The sequence below is a fragment of the Cheilinus undulatus genome, linkage group 15 (assembly GCF_018320785.1).
Source record: "Cheilinus undulatus linkage group 15, ASM1832078v1, whole genome shotgun sequence".
Lineage (NCBI taxonomy): Eukaryota > Metazoa > Chordata > Actinopteri > Labriformes > Labridae > Cheilinus > Cheilinus undulatus.
Window position 1 is genome coordinate 22192992 of NC_054879.1, and position 18050 is coordinate 22211041.

At 45.0% G+C, this 18050-nt stretch overlaps 1 protein-coding gene across 1 annotated transcript in view; it reads right to left on the minus strand.

Annotated features, from left to right (window-relative positions):
* The window catches only part of mao (monoamine oxidase), a 56404-nt gene extending 42199 nt beyond the window's left edge, over positions 1–14205 (minus strand). The window contains exon 1 of the mRNA XM_041806724.1: positions 14080–14205. Coding sequence (XP_041662658.1) covers positions 14080–14134 — 55 coding nt within the window. The 5' untranslated portion in view covers positions 14135–14205. The remainder of the gene's footprint in view (positions 1–14079) is intronic.
* Between the last annotated feature and the right edge of the window lie 3845 nt (positions 14206–18050).

An 18050-nucleotide genomic window follows, 5' to 3' on the forward strand; every position in this document is an offset into this window, starting at 1 on the left:
ATTGCTTTGAAAGAGTGCACTCTTGTACATTGATTCTGTACTTGCAAAAATCAACCAGTATCGATACTTGATTGATACCAAGCATTAAAACTGGAGTTTGTCTGCAATTTCAAAAAGTTAAAGACAAGAAAGTGTCACAGCTCTGGCTGCTTCCTGTCTGTCTCTGATTGTTCGTGTGCCACACCCTCCAACTGCTTGCAATCAAGCACCTTGCTGGATCACCTGGATGACTCAGCTGGATCCCATCAACTCATCTGCCTCAGTATAAGAAGCCTGGTTTCAGCTCCACTCGTCGCCAGATTATTACATCCACTCTGTGGTATTTATTATCGGCCCCTCTGTGCAAATTTAGTTCAGAGTTTCTACTGCTTGACTACTCCTTACCCGTGTTTCTAACAGCCTTTTTCTCTGTGCCCAGATTCTACAAATCCAGCCATCTAAACGACTCCTCCTGCAACACAGCTACGGAAAGCCAACAGGACCAGAATTCACCTGTCTCCTCTGATACCCAAACCAACCAGCCAGCCTACAACTGCAAACATTAAAACTCCTTCTAAGTGCTCACCTCGTCTGTCTGCTTCTGGGTCCTACAACAAACTTCCTCACTTAACAGAATAATCTGGCCACATGGATCCAGCAGACTCAAACGCACTCCACCAAGCCCTCGCCTCTCAAGGAGCTTTAGTTGGACGCCATGAACAAGCCCTACAAGGAATCATGCAAACTCTCAGCAACCTGTCTACACATGTCACCCAACTCAGCACCCAGATGTCACAGGTAGCTACCTTGCTCTCTGCTTCGACTCCATCTGCTGCTACCTCTACTTCCCCCAGTGTCCCTCCAGAACCCTCAGCTCCCTCTCACTCTGCACGAGAACCATATATTCCCATCCCACAGCATTATTCAGGAGATTTGGGGGAGTGTGGGGCTTTTTTGTTAAAATGTTCCCTAGTGTTTGATCTGCAGCCCTTAACTTATGCCACTGATAAGTCCCGTATAGCCTTTGTAATGGGTTTACTCTCTGGTAAAGCTTCTAAGTGGGCTTCAGCTATATGGAACAGCAACTCACCCATTTGTAATTCATATTCCCTCTTTGTTTCTGAAATGAAAAGAATCTTTGATCACCCTGTGCAGGGAAAGGAAGCAGGACAGCGTTTGCTAACCATTAAACAGGGAGCATCCTCTGTAGCCCAGTATGCTCTGGAGTTTAGAATATTAGCTGCTGAGAGTGGGTGGGATGAGGTTTCTTTGCAGGGAGCCTTTTTTCATGGTTTGGGTGACTATGTTAAGGATGAGTTGGCTGCTAGGGATGAAACTGATAATTTGGAATCTCTTATTTCCCTCTCCATTCGCCTTGATAATAGGTTACGTGAGCGTGGCCGAGCCAAAGCCGCACGCTTCCCCACTTCCAGGTCCTCTCCCCAGTTTTGGCCCCCGGCCCCATGCTCCCTGATTCCCTACATGCTGCTAAAGCTCCTGCAGTGCCCCCAATGCCCCCTGACGGAAGAACCCATGCAGCTGGCCGGACTCGCCTCACCCCATCAGAGCGACAGCGCGTTTCTCCTCAGGTCTCTGCATTTACTGTGGAAATCCTGGTCATTATCTCACCTCCTGTCCCCAGCGCCCAAAGAGCAGGCTCATCAGTAATCAAGGGGTCTCTGATGAGCCACACCACCTCCTCTGCTACGACCCCACCAAACCAAGGCCAGCTTCAAGCCACCCTCCTATGGAACAGTGAGTCCATCCCTCTCATTTGTTTTGTTGATTCTGGAGCAGATGATAATTTCATTGATTCATCCCTTGTTAATCAGACTGGCATCCCTATTGAACCCATATCCTCTCCTAAGGCTGTTAATAGCCTAGATGGTAAAACCATGGCCCAAGTCACCCATTGTACCACCCCAGTTACTCTAATCCTATCTGGTAATCATCGAGAAACCATCAAGTTCTTTGTTCTCCCCTCTCCTCATGTCCCTGTAGTCCTTGGTTTACCTTGGCTAAAACTTCACAACCCCCATATTGATTGGTCTAAAGGCACCATTGTCAGCTGGAGTGTTTTTTGTCATTCCCACTGTCTCAAATCAGCCCTAGCTCCTAGCCCATGCCCTGTGACTACACCCCCTGAGCCTCCAGATTTATCCTCTGTCCCCCCTGAGTACCATGATTTAGGTGAAGTGTTCAGTAAGTCACAAGCCCTTTCTCTACCACCTCACCGGCCATATGACTGCTCTATTGACCTGCTCCCCGGCGCCCCCTTGCCCTCTAGTCGGCTATACAACCTCTCTCGCCCTGAACGAAGCCATGGAGAAATACATTCATGACTCATTGGCTGCTGGTTTGATACGCCCCTCCTCTTCTCCTGTTGGTGCTGGATTTTTCTTCGTGGAGAAAAAGGACAAAACACTGAGGCCATGCATTGACTACAGAGGGTTAAATGACATAACAGTAAAGAACAAGTACCCACTTCCTCTCATGGACTCTGCTTTTGAACCCCTACACCAGGCTACTGTCTTCTCTAAACTGGACCTACGCAACGCTTACCACCTGGTTCGAATCAAGGAAGGTGATGAGTGGAAAACAGCCTTCAACACTCCCCTTGGCCATTTTGAATATTTGGTTATGCCCTTTGGCCTCACTAATGCCCCTGCTGTTTTTCAGGCGTTGGTCAATGACATCCTCCGACATGCTCAACAAATTCATCTTTGTTTATTTGGATGATATCCTGATCTTCTCCCCTGACATGAAGGAGCATGTCCAACACATCCGACTGGTCCTTCAACGACTCTTGGAAAACAAATTGTTTGTCAAAGCTGAAAAGAGTGAATTTCACGTTTCCTCAGTGAGCTTCCTTGGCTTCATCATTGAGCATGGACAGTTGAAGGCAGACCCAGCTAAGACCCAGGCAGTGACAGACTGGCCCATTCCCACCTCCCGCAAACAGCTTCAGCGTTTCCTTGGCTTCGCTAACTTCTACCGACGCTTTATAAGGGACTACAGTCGTGTGGCAGCCCCCCTAACCCAGCTCACCTCCACCTCTCGTCCCTTTATTTGGTCACCAGAAGCTGAAGCAGCCTTTCATCATCTAAAGAAGTTGTTCACTTCAGCTCCGGTCCTCAGCCATCCTGACCCATCTCTCCAGTTTATTGTGGAAGTGGATGCTTCAGACTCTGGAGTTGGAGCAGTACTATCCCAGAGATCTCCCTCTGACCAAAAGCTGCATCCCTGTGCCTACTTCTCCCGCCGACTTTCCCCAGCAGAGCACAATTATGATGTGGGGAATAGAGAGCTGTTGGCAGTTGTACTGGCATTACAAGAATGGAGACACTGGCTAGAGGGGGCAAAACAGCCATTCATCGTTTGGACAGACCACAAAAACCTGTCTTATTTGCGTTCAGCCAGGAGGCTGAACTCCCGTCAGGCTCGTTGGTCACTCTTCCTTGGAAGATTCAAGTTTTCCCTGACATATCGCCCTGGTTCTAGGAACATCAAGCCAGATGCCCTCTCTCGTTTAACAGATCCAGAGATTGAGGAGATCCAACCTGAGACCATTCTCCCCCCAGCCTGTGTGGTGGCAGCTGCTCATTGGGAGATTGAATATGTTGTAAGGGAAGCACAGCTAACTCAACCTGCTCCTGGTAATGGACCCGAAAATCGATTATTTGTACCAGACTCTCTCCGTTCTGATGTGCTTCAGTGGGGGCACTCCTCCAAGTTGTCCTGTCACCCTGGTATCAATAGAACCTTAGCCTTCCTAAAGGAGAGATTTTGGTGGCCGACCATGTCCCAAGATACCCGTTCATTTGTGTCCTCCTGTTCTGTCTGTGCCCGCAGCAAGTCTTCCCACCAGGCTCCGGCTGGGTATCTGCGCCCCCTACCTATCCCCAGTCGCCCATGGTCACACATTGCTGTTGACTTTGTTACTGGTCTGCCTCCATCTCAAGGAAACACAACTATACTCACCATAGTCGACCGTTTTTCCAAAGCTGTGCATTTTGTCCCTCTCCCGAAACTTCCCTCTGCCACCGAGACAGCTGACCTCCTCGTGCACCATGTGTTTAGGCTTCATGGCATCCCACAGGATATTGTTTCTGATAGAGGTCCTCAGTTCTCAAGCCAAGTATGGAGAGCATTCTGCCGTGCCCTTGGGGCCACAGTTAGTCTATCCTCCGGTTACCACCCTCAAACTAACGGCCAAACTGAGAGAGCCAACCAAGATCTGGAATCAGCACTCCGCTGCGTCACTGCCCATCATCCAGCATCTTGGAGTTCACACCTCCCTTGGATCGAGTATGCCCACAACTCCATGATCAGTTCAGCCACTGGTATGTCTCCATTTATGGTCTCCCTGGGTTTCCAGCCTCCCCTTTTCCCAGCCCAGGAGGGCGAAGTGGCTGTTCCCTCAGTCCAGGCCAATTCTGACGCTGCCATCAAGTTTGGAAAGCTGCCCGAGCCGCTCTCCTACGCTCTGCTGCTAGAAACCAGCACTTAGCAGACAGACGTCGTACTCCTGCCCCGCTATACCAACCTGGTCAAAAGGTCTGGCTATCCTCTCGAGACCTCCCCCTGCAAGTCGATTCCCGCAAGTTGGCACCCAGATTCATCGGGCCTTATGAAATCGAAAGAGTTATCAATCCTACTGCAGTTCGCCTCAAACTCCCTGCAGCCTTAAAGGTCCACCCTACCTTCCACGTCTCTCTTCTCAAGCCTGTGTCTTCTAGCCCTCTGTGCCCTCCGGCCGACCCCCCACCACCCCCCCGGGTCATTAATAACCACCCTGCCTTTACTGTCTCACGGATTCTGGATGTACGCCGTCGCGGTCGTGGATTCCAGTATCTAGTGGATTGGGAAGGCTACGGACCTGAGGAGCGTTCCTGGATTTCCAGAAGACTCATCCTGGACCCTGGACTCTTACATGACTTCTATCGCAAGTTTCCCAACAAACCTGGAAGGGCACCTGGAGGTGCCCATTGAGAGGGGGGTCCTGTCACAGCTCTGGCTGCTTCCTGTCTGTCTCTGATTGTTCGTGTGCCACACCCTCCAACTGCTTGCAATCAAGCACCTTGCTGGATCACCTGGATGACTCAGCTGGATCCCATCAACTCATCTGCCTCAGTATAAGAAGCCTGGTTTCAGCTCCACTCGTCGCCAGATTATTACATCCACTCTGTGGTATTTATTATCGGCCCCTCTGTGCAAATTTAGTTCAGAGTTTCTACTGCTTGACTACTCCTTACCCGTGTTTCTAACAGCCTTTTTCTCTGTGCCCAGATTCTACAAATCCAGCCATCTAAACGACTCCTCCTGCAACACAGCTACGGAAAGCCAACAGGACCAGAATTCACCTGTCTCCTCTGATACCCAAACCAACCAGCCAGCCTACAACTGCAAACATTAAAACTCCTTCTAACTGCTCACCTCGTCTGTCTGCTTCTGGGTCCTACAACAAACTTCCTCACTTAACAGAAAGTGCCCAATATTGCATGTCTAGGACTTCTATTTTGGTTGCAACTGCATCAAAATGGGTATCAGTATTGTTGGATTTGTGCTAGAATCATGTTAAACCTGGTATCCTAGAAACCCTAGAGAAAGCCAGAGGACTAAAAACTGAAGGCCAGAAAGCTGATCATTAGTCTAAACTCTCCATGAGTGTTGACCAGAGTTGGGGAGATTCAGATTTTATTCATACGTTGCTTTGTTTTGTTTCTGTGTTTGTATAAAATCTAATCACAGCTGTTGTTGAGAAACATGCTGTCAAAGAATTTTTAGCGTGTCCTGGGGAGACCTTGGAGCTCAAACAAGCACAGCCATTCCCAACAGACACAAACTCTTGGACCAGAACGATAACATCCACCACAGTGCTGTGGTTTAACTGTGAGGCTCCTAACCTCAGCCTGATAATTACTGAACAAACAGTTAAAGGGCCTGACATCAGCAGGGAGGGGTCAGATCTCCTCATTATTGCTCAACATGAGAATACGTTCATTTTTGTCAGGACTAGATGAGGACCACGCTGCTCCTTAAAGAAAGTGAGGCTTACCAGGAAACAAGAGACAGTTTCAGACTTTAACAGGGAAGAGGTAACATTCACTAAACTGACTGATGATATTGTTCATTTTTATTTAATTAATACCTTCCTGGAAAAGCACTTCAGTCAGGAACACTCGTCGTACATTTAACCATTTAAATGCAAAATAAATCTACATTTTAACTTGTCGAAGAAGGCTCTGCTCTGAAGATGTTCCCTGTGTTAGTCAAGTAGCATACTTGACTTTCCAGGGAGTACACACTAGGGAGTACATGGCTAGAAGCCCCTATATACACAGATACATTTGTGACAATGTGTATTGAATACAATAAAACTAGTTCAAGAGCAATTACTCCATAGCAGCATGAATCTGAATGAGGGTACAACAGCTTTATGCTATAGAGGAGGCTGGGGTGGAGGAAGTGAAACTTTGCCAGCAGCAGTGTAGTGCATCAGCATTAACGCAAGCAGGGATAAGTGAGAAGTACGTCATAATTAAATACACTGCTGTGTGTGCTACAACAGATTATACAGAAGAATAAACAAGGAATGATTGATGAAAATATAAAAAATCTAGATCAAAGGTCAAATAAACCGTTTTTAACAATGGATCATTGATTAAACACAATTCACAAGAAGGCTTTCCAGTAAATATTGGTTTTTAAAGTGATTTAGAAGAACTTCCTGATTAACAGGTCATTGAAAAAAGTATTCAGAGCCCCTTCATGTTTTCAATTTTCTTATGTTTTAGTCTGCTTCTACAGTCAAAAATCATTTAATTCTCAATCATCTACACTCAATACCCCAGCATGAAGTGAACACAGACATTTTTGTTGCAGATGTATGAAAATAAAAAACTGAATTATCACACTGACATCAGTATTCAGAGCCGTATGCTGAGATGTTTCTACACCTTGACTGGAGGTCTTCTATAGAGAGGTGTGTGCCTTTCCAAACCATGTCCAATCAATTTAATTTAGCCCTGGTGGACTCCAATCAAAGTGTAGAAACATCTCAGCAAAGATCAGAGAAATGGGAGAAGCCTGAGCTACATTTAAAGAGTTGGAGGAACAGCTCTGAATACTGATGTAAGTGTGATAATTCAGTTTTTTATTTTCATACATTTGCCAAAATGTCTAAAACTCTGTTCTCACCTTGTCATGATGTGGTACTGGGTGTAGATGAATGAGAATAAAAATGAACTTTTTTTTGCTAGCATCTGGCTGAAACATAAGAAAAACTGAAAAAGTGAAGGGGCTCTGAATACTCTCTGTGTAGCTGGTGTGGTGTTTTACTTCGTACATTTTGCTTTATTATGGTAACTTCCGGTTTCCGGAGTCACTAACTTTACTTTGTGTTCCCTGAGGCAATCCCCCCCCCCCCCCCCCCCCCCCAGTGCTGTGGAGAGATCACACCTGCAGCAAGTTCTCATCAGGAGGGACTACTTAAGATCGGCTGCAGCTCTCCACCAGCACCTGAGTTTTGACTACCTTCCCTAGCGGTAAACTTCTGCTCCAGGCTCACACGTTCTCTCGAGAAATCTTCAGAGAAGTCTTTAGAGTTTTTGATAGACATTTTTGAGTTATCTCCGGTGCTTGTGTCTTGTGGACCTGCTCTAACATGTCTCCTCCTTTTTCTTCCAGTGCCTCACTCCCCGCTCACTGCAGCCAGCTCCAGCACTCTCTTCCCGCCCGGACTCTTGGACTCATATTCCCTGATTGCTTACCTGTGCAAATAAAACTGTTAAAACTGCTCCTCCGCCTCCGCATCCTGGGTTCTACATCACTACTCACACAACAGCTGGTTTCAGATCCTCGGGCAGGTCATTCACGGCCAAGGTGCCTGAACAGCAAACACTTGATCACTCTTTGATTTAAAGTTTGAGGTGGGAACAGAGAGAGGTTTCCTGTCTGAGGATCTCAGGCTGTGCACTTGATGGATATTCAAGGGGCCAGACCTTAAAAACAATCCTAAAAAGAAATGGGCAGTCCATGTAAGGTCATTAAAACAGGAGTTATACGCTCTCTTGTCTTGGCTTTAGAGAAAAGTCTTAGATAAAAATTGATCCCTGTGGGACTCTACGGTTCAGTCCAGAGTGAGGGGAAACGATCACCAAGACACAAAACATTTCTGTTTGATAAATGCTGCAGCCTTTGAACCATAATTCTGGGGTCAGCTGTTACATCTAGTAAAACAAGGGCAGAGCTCACACCAGCATCAGCCATATTTATTACCTTAAATATTCAACTGTTTTCAAAACCAGAGAAATACTTCATTTTCAAAGGGGCACGTCCTGTCATGGCGGCTGCCACAAAAAGAGTCTTCATCGTCTTGAGCTGTTTACTTGTAATGAAGCACAATTATTCTTTGACATCAGTTGTGAGTTCAGAAACCCTGCCATGATGCAGTACTCCTTTACCAGCTGTACTGTTGCGGTCCCACTAGACATTTCCAGGCTGAGTAGAGACTAGACGCTGCTCAGCTTTACCCACCTCTGTGGTTTACTTCTCATTTGAGTTGAGGTTTCTGTTCTTTAAAAATAGCACTCCATAAGGTGTGTCAATTTAAAAGTAAACCTATGTTTTGGTTTCATGGACGAATTTCACACAGTGAGGGAGAAAAGCAGTTAAAAGTGGCCTTCCAATACTTGACAAGTAGCTCTCAGTATTACACCTTGCTCTAACTGCATGAGATGCAAACAATGAGTGACAAAATTACTACTGAAGTATCCTGACAGTTTGGGAACGATGCATCGGGGTGTCATTTTTCCCTCATTGCCCTGGTTCTATTTTCCTCTCTGCTGCTCATGTTGAGTGGCTGCATTCTCTGGATTATCCACTAAACTGTTTATCAAAGATAACTGCATCAGTCTGCTCGGAAAAATTCAGTTTTCATTTTATATTTACTCCCTTCAGAGCTTCAATCATCATCCCAGTTTCACAGCCTCCACCTATTCCTTATTCACATTCCCTGGAAGCCTGTTACCCTTTTCCCTTCCTGATTTCTCAGACAGCAGTTTTCTTCTGCTTGCTCCTTTCTCCTCTCTCTCTCTCTCTCTCTCTCTCTCTCTCTCTCTCATTTCCCACATTCACAGCTGCTCTACTAAACAGGAAGAAGTATTTTCCTCCCCCTCCTTCCCCTCATCCTTTGTGCTGCTGGTTTGATAACAGGCTGTCACAAGTATTTAATGTTTTCTCAGAAAGTGCTCAGCTGAGGGCCACCGTGCTGCCGGTGGGCGGCAGGGAAATGACAATCACATAAGCAGAGAAACACAGGTCTGAGCTAGGGCCGTGATTTATGTTTGATTTTAAAGATTTTTAGTGAAGATTATAGGTTAGACACAACAGTATATCAGTAGATTTATTTTGATGTTGATGGGGTAAATAATAGGGGTGTAAATCACCAGTTTCGTCCCGATACAATATGATTTTGATATTTTGGACGATACGATATTATCCGATATCACAAAATCTGGCATGATACGATTTCGATTCGATATGGGGCCCAGGCGATTTTGTGCAAAAATTTCACACGGTTACAGAAAAAAAAGTGTCTGCAATGTAATTATTGACAGGTCTCTGTATTTCATAAAAACATGTCTTTAACAAAAACAACAAAGACCTGATTACCCCTGATTACCTTTAAATTAGGAACACAACTATGCACATTTGTGTTAAAACATGTTGATTTAAAAACAGCAAACATTTTCAGTACCAAACATTTTATTTCTTCACATCCCCAGATCACTCTAAAGCACCAGTATGGACTTTTCTGCAACCCTTTTTAATAATGATCAAAATGTTTGGCCTGTGTTCCCATTTTAGATTTTTTTCTTCAACTTATTTACACACATGTGGACTTCAACAGACATTTCTGCTCTATATCAGCCTTTCATACTTTACACAGGGGCCTGTTAATGTGGTAGATAGTTCTTTTTTGTAGTTTATTAATCTTATGCGATTTAAATAAGGTTAAATATGTGGCATATGATGTTATATCATGATTCTTTATCATTTTTTGTTTATTGCAATCTTGATTTTAATAAATGGAAAGGTTAGACAGAATAAATAAATATATATTTCTAAAATAAATGACGGCCTATATTGGCTGTAAATATTGGCATATATCAGCTGTAAATATTGGCATATATCAGCTGTAAATAATGGCCTATATTGGTTGTAAACATCAGCTTATATTGGTTCTAAATATCAGCCCTTATTGGCTGTGAATATCAGCCTATACTCGCAGTAAATATCAGCTTATATTGGCTGTAAATATCAGCTTATACTGGTTCTTAATATCAAGCCTATATTGGCTGGAAAGATCAGCCTATAAATACTTCTACTGATTTGTACACATATTTCATACAGACTTCATCGTCACCATGCATGAAGCACAAACAAATAAGAGGAAACAAAGTTTACCCGCAGTCATTAAGGACTAAAAATCATGAAATTAGGGTTGATGTAATTTTCTACTTTCTCAAAATCCATGGTTAAAAAATAAAATCCCTCGCCTCTCCCAAGTTACACCAACTCTCCACGTGTTGCCAATGTATTGTTGATATTGTAATTTGGACACTGTTGCTCTCTCTCTCAGAGAAATATGGCTGAAGATCATGAAGTCTCTGTCCCACTGATGATTAAAAAAATGGAGATTTGATCCGTTTAAAACGCATGGTGTTTAGGATAAGAGAACATTTCAACAACCTTGATACAGGGCAATGTTTCCATTTTTCTTGTGCAGTTTAGACAGTATATACGAGTTTGTCTGCAAACTCTGATAACCAAAAATGAAAAATCATCCAATAGTAGGGGTCGTTTTTATTGCAGATGTATCAGTCAAGTTTCAGTGATGTCTGATTTTTGTCATTCAGCTCTACCATGTCGTGTTTGGTCTGTATCACCCAGTCCTCGCCTGAGGAGGAGGAGGAGGAGGAGGGAGGGTGTTTATCTGTCCTTTGATTGGACACTGATTGTTATAAGTGGAGCTCATCTCAGGCCACTAAAGGGCAGTGGCGAAAACAAATGGAGGAATTAAAGGAGCCTAATATGACAGGAGAGAGAGAGGCAGCAGGGGGAGGAGTGGCTGATTTATTAGATTTACGTGTTTCTGAAGTGTTTGTGTGTCCAGTTTGACTCGTATCTGAACTGACAACATCTGACCTACATTCTTCACACAGACAGACGGACAGAGAGACCGACCACAAACAGAGCTGTCAGAAGGAGGAGGAAGTAAGGGGACGGAGACAGAAGCACAGAGTTCAAACATCAGTCAAAGATATCTTTTTTTTTTTTAAACCAGCTCTTTTAACATGATAATAGCTCTACTACTTAATGATCCATGGCATCCAAAAGAACTTAAGATAAAAGGTCACTCTTTTGCCTGATTTGCCCCCTATTCAACTGGCAGCATGGCCCGTTTCAAAGCATGCTGCAACTGATCATTTGTCCAAATGTAACTTGTGCTTCAAATGCAATCATTTTACTGCTCCTGATCAAGTTAGAGCTGAACTGGATTCATAAATATCAAACATGTTTGATTATAAATATCATCCCAGGCTGAGCAATTAATTGTTATCTAGATTACAGTGCAACATGGCACATGGCAATTTTCAGATCACGGTGGAAGGTGGAGTATTTCTGCATCACACCATCATTCACACACATATATCAAAACAAAAATGCATACATGCAATGAATAACTAAACATGGGTTTCATCATAACAGTAAGTTTCAGGAAACAATTCTGATGGGTTGTTTGCAATCATGTGATCCCAAACGCCCACTGGGGGTGGTACAGCCATTAGGAACAGAGGAACGTTAGACCTTTACAGCTCTAAATGGACCTAAACTCTGCTGTTGTCATCAGAACATTTCTACATGAGTGTGATCCCTTCACTTTACAAAAGAGGGATTTGTACCCCAGTTTATCAAATTCACCTTGAGAGGAGGTGATCCATATCACAAACCTGCAGACCTCCTAGTTTAGTCTATGCAGGAGTCCAGTATGAGTTAAGAGGCTACCTGAGCACCTTTTACATATTAAACATCCTTATTTTGTCATAAACATGCTTTTCATGTAAATGGTGATGTACTATCAACAGAATAAACCTTGTGGGGTGAGAGGTCGAGTAATGATGAGCCGTTCAAGAACGAGTCTGTTCAACTGAACAGCCCTTTCATGTGAGCCAGTTTGAGTTGAATTTAAAAAGCCAAATTGGAAGGTGCTAACCTGACACACCAGCTGGATGTGTTACACACATCCATCTGGAAAACCTTCCATACACAGCATCTGAGAAAGGGCAGAGCCTTTGAAAAAAAAACCTGGAGGGTTAGTTCTAATAATGTAAAAATTATCATGATAATCGTAAAATCACAATTATTTCTCTGACAATAATCGCACCAAGAAAATCTGTAATCATGACATCCCTACATGTCAGTACCTGACTTTTGTCGTTTTTGAAAAGGAAACAACACACTGCTGTTCTTTGTTCTTCTTTTAATGAAGAAATGTCGTTAAGTTCTGATAAAACTGGTGCTTTAGCAGCATCCACGCTAATGTCTTCCACCAAAAGTAGTGCCCCTTGACGCTGATTGGTCCCGTCACTTTCTAACCGGGCTGAAACATTTCAGATGGAGCTTTGCAAGATGGATTTGCCAGTTAGAAACACGGAGACGGGCATATCCATCTGCTTTGCAAGGTTAGGAAGGTGCCAGTTTGACTCAGTTAGTTAGGTAAAGCAGACGCCACATGCTGGGCCAATAGTTATCAATGCACTGATCACAGTGCAGGTGTAGGTGTATGTTTGATGCATTTCTTCCCCCATTGTCTTTCCTCATGATTCCTGTCACTCTTTGGTTGTCAGATAAAGGTATAAAGCCCAAAACATAATCCTAACAAAAACCAAACTGGTACTAAAAGAAGAGCCTTTTGGGAGCCAAACAACCGGCTCTACTAAGCTGAGCCAAATGCTCTGGGTCTCAAAAGAGACGGATTTCCTGTCACAACGAGAGAGACTGGATGGACATCAGCTGAGGAAACACAGGTAAGATTGGAGTTTTTGAGTGGCACTTTGCCATGAGACGCAGTGCCACACTCTTCTTTGTTCCTATGTATGACAACAAAAGCACATATAAAACAAAGTTCCACATGTGCAGCTACTGAGAACCAGAATCAGGACCGATAAAATCAGTAAAACTAAACAAATCTAAACACAGCCCAGCCCTACTTCTAAGTGTGTTGTTTTAGCAGATAATCCATCACTACTTCCTGAACCTATCTAACTTGAGAGCTTTGAATCAGCAGAAATAAACATAGATGCTGACTTTGAAGTTGTGATTTGTCTCTCTTGCATGCATGCCTTCCTTTCTTTCTGAAAAAAAGAAAAAAAAGAAAAAAAATCATCCCTAATGAGAGAACTCATATCCCAGAGATGTTTTGCAACATTGAAAATGCAGGAATGCACACTCCTGCAGCCTTTAATGAAGTGTTGCTTAACAAGGCAGTGCTCCCATGAGCCTCTTTGGTGAGCACTTCCTTTTCTCTCTCATATTGTTGTTGCAGCCCCTCATAATGAGCCTGTGACAACCATCCAAACATGCAGCCTTTCCACCCTGCAGACAGCTGCTGATGTAGCAAACAGCAGATGGAGATTTCAGCATCAGATCTCCCTCAGACCCCATGGAGAATTAATGACAAACATGTTAAAGAGCCCAGAAATCCTCCTGGGATAACGGTGACACTTCCTCCTGCCATTATGTAAGGCAAACTGCTCTCTCCGGATGATTAGCTGTTATTTAACCGAGCTGTGCGTAGAGACAGACAGGAGACTAACGAAGAGAGGAAGGAGGACGCGGGCAGAAGCGTAGAAGAAGAAGGAAACGAATTCAGAGGGATAAAAGTGAGCTTTAACCCCAGCTGGTCTGCAGAAACAAGCCGAGCAGCTTCCGTGCAACAGTTGTCAGTCATAAAGCGCATCAGGGCGCCATCACCACCACACTTTATTCATCCTCACACAAACCCGCAGATAGGCTCAAAGTTACTGATTTTACCTGATATCCCTCCGCCGACCACGATCACATCGTAGCTGTTGTTTGGGGCTGTCATGGTGCGGTCTGTTGTCCGTGCTCTCTTCTGAACGCAGAGCGCACCGAGAGCGCATCTGTATTAAAGCTCCGAGCAGCTCCGAGGCTCCGCCCACCGAGAGAGAAGCAGCATGGGGAGGGTTAAAAATGCACACATAGGCGCCTTTATCATCGGGCAAAGGTGGCCAGAAGCCAGGGACGTCTGTCCCAGGAGCCTCAAGATACAGTCGACATATGCCTGTATCAAACCTCAAACATAAAAACAAGTCTCCATTACTTTAATTGATAAACACGTTTATTTTAGATGTAAATAATGGGCCAGAGGGGGATGAACAGCATCAAAGAAGTGTTTCATTATTTAAAAAACATTGGAAGGAATAAGAATGAGATTTATTTTCTGTTTTGCTGTGTCAAATAATCAACAAGATCTTTAGGGGTGTACTTTTTCTAGAGGTCTTTTATTAACATAGATTTTTTAGTGAGGACGATGTTAAAAACCTAAATTGTTTCATGGAAATGGAGGCACGAGATCAATATTTACAGTGAATATTGTCTGATATTTACAGCTGGTATAGTCTGAAATTTATAGAGAAAATAGGAAGATACTGACAGCCAATATAAGTGGATATTCACAGCGAGTATGGACTGATATTTAGAGCCAATATAGGCCAATATATATGGCTAATATTTGCTGATATTTTGTGCCAATTACATCAATATTTACAGCAAGTATAAACTGACATTTAGAGGCAATATAGGCTGATATGTACAGTGAATATAGGCCAATAAATATACACCAATATGTATATGGAAAAATTTGGCTGATGTTCGCAGCCAATTAGATCAATATTTACAGCGAGTATAGACTGATATTTACAGCCAATATAGGCCAATATTCACAACCAATATTGTCTGATATATGTAGAGAATATATCATCCAATATAAGCATTTACAGCCAATTAAGGCAAAAAGTTACAGCCATTACAGATTAATATTACAGCCAGCATAGGCTGATATATACAGTGGAGTTTGGATGGTTTTCACAGACGATACAAACCAACATAATAACTGGCAGTATATGCAGTAATATACAGCGTGTGTATTGGTGATAAATAACAGCAGAAATGTTTATTTTATACACATACTGATATCATGATTGTAATACTCTCCCTCTACTGCTGTAGGATCCTGCAGGTTTGTAATTGTTTTAAATGAAGTGATATTGTTGGACGACTGCACCAGGGTCTCTCATGTCTTTTGTACATGACACATGCATTCATTCAATCCAGTCACTAAAAAAATGTTAAATTGAGCTGTGCCTCTGTTAGAAATCACAGTTTTCCTCAAATGATAACCAGTGACATTAAAAGAGGATTTTTTCCCAGACTTTCAGCCCCCCAAATGAAGGTCCCAGGGACCAGACTGAGGGGGGTTGAAGCATAGTTCAACAACAGTCACATGCAGACTTATATCTAAAGATTTTTCTGATTTCAGCAGGAATCCCACCAAATGACCAGGCTTTGATTTTAAATTTAACTCATTTAATGCATTTATTTAGGTAAAAAAAATGCTGATTGAAATCATTTTAAAACGTTCTTTGTGTTGTGTGCATGCGTGGTGGATGAACCCAGATGCGGAGTCGGGAGCAGTTTTAAGAGATTTATTTTGCGCAGGAAAAGGGGAGGGGAATCCAAGTGTCTGGAGCGTGAGGGGAAATCTTCGTGGGTGAGAGTGCTGGAGTCGAGCTGCTGGTGAGCGGAGAGTGAGGCACTGGAAAAGAGGAGAGACACGTTAGTAGGAGAATCCACAGGTAAGCACAGAAATAAATCAAAGAATCACGAGAGATACTGAGCCGAGCGCTGGAGCTTTACCACGGGGAGTAAAGAGCGAAACTCTGGCACTGCAGAGAGTTTCCAGGCGTCTCTTGTAGGTGAGTGGTGATGAGTGATTAATCGCAAGTGTGAGAACTCTCCGCAGCGCCGTGGGGGGAAGGTGAACCTCAGGGGAAGCAGTGACAAGTTACCAGCAACAGGGCCGGTTCCCGGAAACCGGAAACCGGAAGTCCATAACAATAAAATGACCTTTCAAAGTAACCATGACAGTACCCCTCTCCTAACGGACGCCTCGTGGCGTCCTACCAGGCTTGGCCGCGTAGAAATCGCGGAGAAGGCTGTCATCCAGAATCAGACCCCGCGAAATCCAGGAGCGCTCCTCCGGTCCATAACCCTCCCAATCTACCAGGTATTGGAAGCCGCGTCCGCGCGGTCGAACGTCCAAAATCTTGGAGACTGTGTATACTGGGTGATCATCGATGATCCGGGGGGGTGGAGGGGCGACGGCAGGTAGGCTGAGGTCACTGGAAGTCACCGGTTTCAATAGGGACACATGGAAAGTGGGGTGTATCTTCATAGACTCTGGAAGCCTGAGGGTGACTGCAGACGGATTAATCACTTTAACCACTTCGAAAGGGCCCACAAAACGAGGAGAGAGCTTACGTGACTCCACATCCAGAGGTAGGTCCCGGGATGACAGCCAGACTCTTTGCCCCACCTGATACGCCGGAGCGGGGGAGCGATGCATATCGGCCATCCTCTTGTTCCTCTCTGCTGTGCGTGTCAGCGCAGCCCTGGCGGTCTTCCATACCTCCCTCATCCTCCGGAGATGTTGCTGCACCGAAGGGACGGCCACAGATTGCTCCTGCTCAGGAAACAGGGGAGGTTGAAAGCCGAAGCAACACATGAAGGGGGACATACCTGTGGCCGAGGAGGTGAGGGAGTTATGCGCATATTCCACCCAGGGGAGGTGTGTGCTCCAGGAGACGGGGTAGTGCGCAGCGACACAGCGCAGAGCGGTCTCCAAACCCTGGTTCGCCCGCTCCGTCTGGCCGTTGGTCTGGGGGTGATATCCGGAGGACAGACTGGCTGTTGCGCCCAACTCTCTGCAAAACTCCTTCCAAACTTGAGAAGTAAACTGGGGTCCACGGTCTGACACAATGTCACAAAGGAGTCCATGTAATCTGAAGACATGTAACACTAGAAGCTGAGCGGTCTCGAGGGCTGAGGGGAGTTTGAGTAAGGGTACATAATGCACACACTTGGAAAATCTGTCCACGATGGTAAGAATGACAGTGTTACCTTCTGATGGAGGAAGGCCGGTGACAAAATCCAGAGCTATATGTGACCAGGGGCGTTGGGGAGTAGGGAGAGGGCGCAACAAACCACCAGGGGGACGATGGGAGGATTTACCCCTGGCGCAGACAGAGCAGGCTGCCACGAACTGACGGGTGTCACGTGTCATACCAGGCCACCAAAAACTCCACTGGAGAAACTGGAGGGTCCTGTGGAAGCCAGGATGGCAAGTAAGCCTGGAGGAGTGGGCCCACTGAAGCACTGGAGATCTAGCAGAATCTGGAACAAACAGGCGATCTGGAGGTCCAGTTCCAGGGTCAGGTTGTTGTTCCTGGGCCTGACGGACGATGGATTGGATCTCCCAGATGGCTGCTCCAACAACACAGGTAGGTGGAAGGATGAGGTCAGGTTCCTCAGTGTCTCCAGAACCGGAATCCCTCCGGGAGAGCGCATCTGGCTTGAGATTTCTGGAACCAGGTCTGTAGGACAATGTGAAATTAAATTGGCTCAGGAAAAGGGCCCAGCGAGCCTGGCGTGGGTTCAACCGCCGGGCTGATCTCAGGTAAGCCAAATTCTTGTGATCAGTCCAAATCAAAAAGGGGTGGCTGGTGCCCTCCAACCAGTGCCTCCACTCTTGCAGGGCCCACACAACAGCCAGCAACTCTCGGTTACCCACATCATAGTTTCTCTCCGCTGGTGACAGACGACGGGAGAAAAAGGCACAGGGATGCAGTCTCTGAGTCTCTGGGTTCCTCTGGGAGAGAACGGCCCCCACCCCCTTGTCGGAGGCGTCCACCTCCACAACAAAC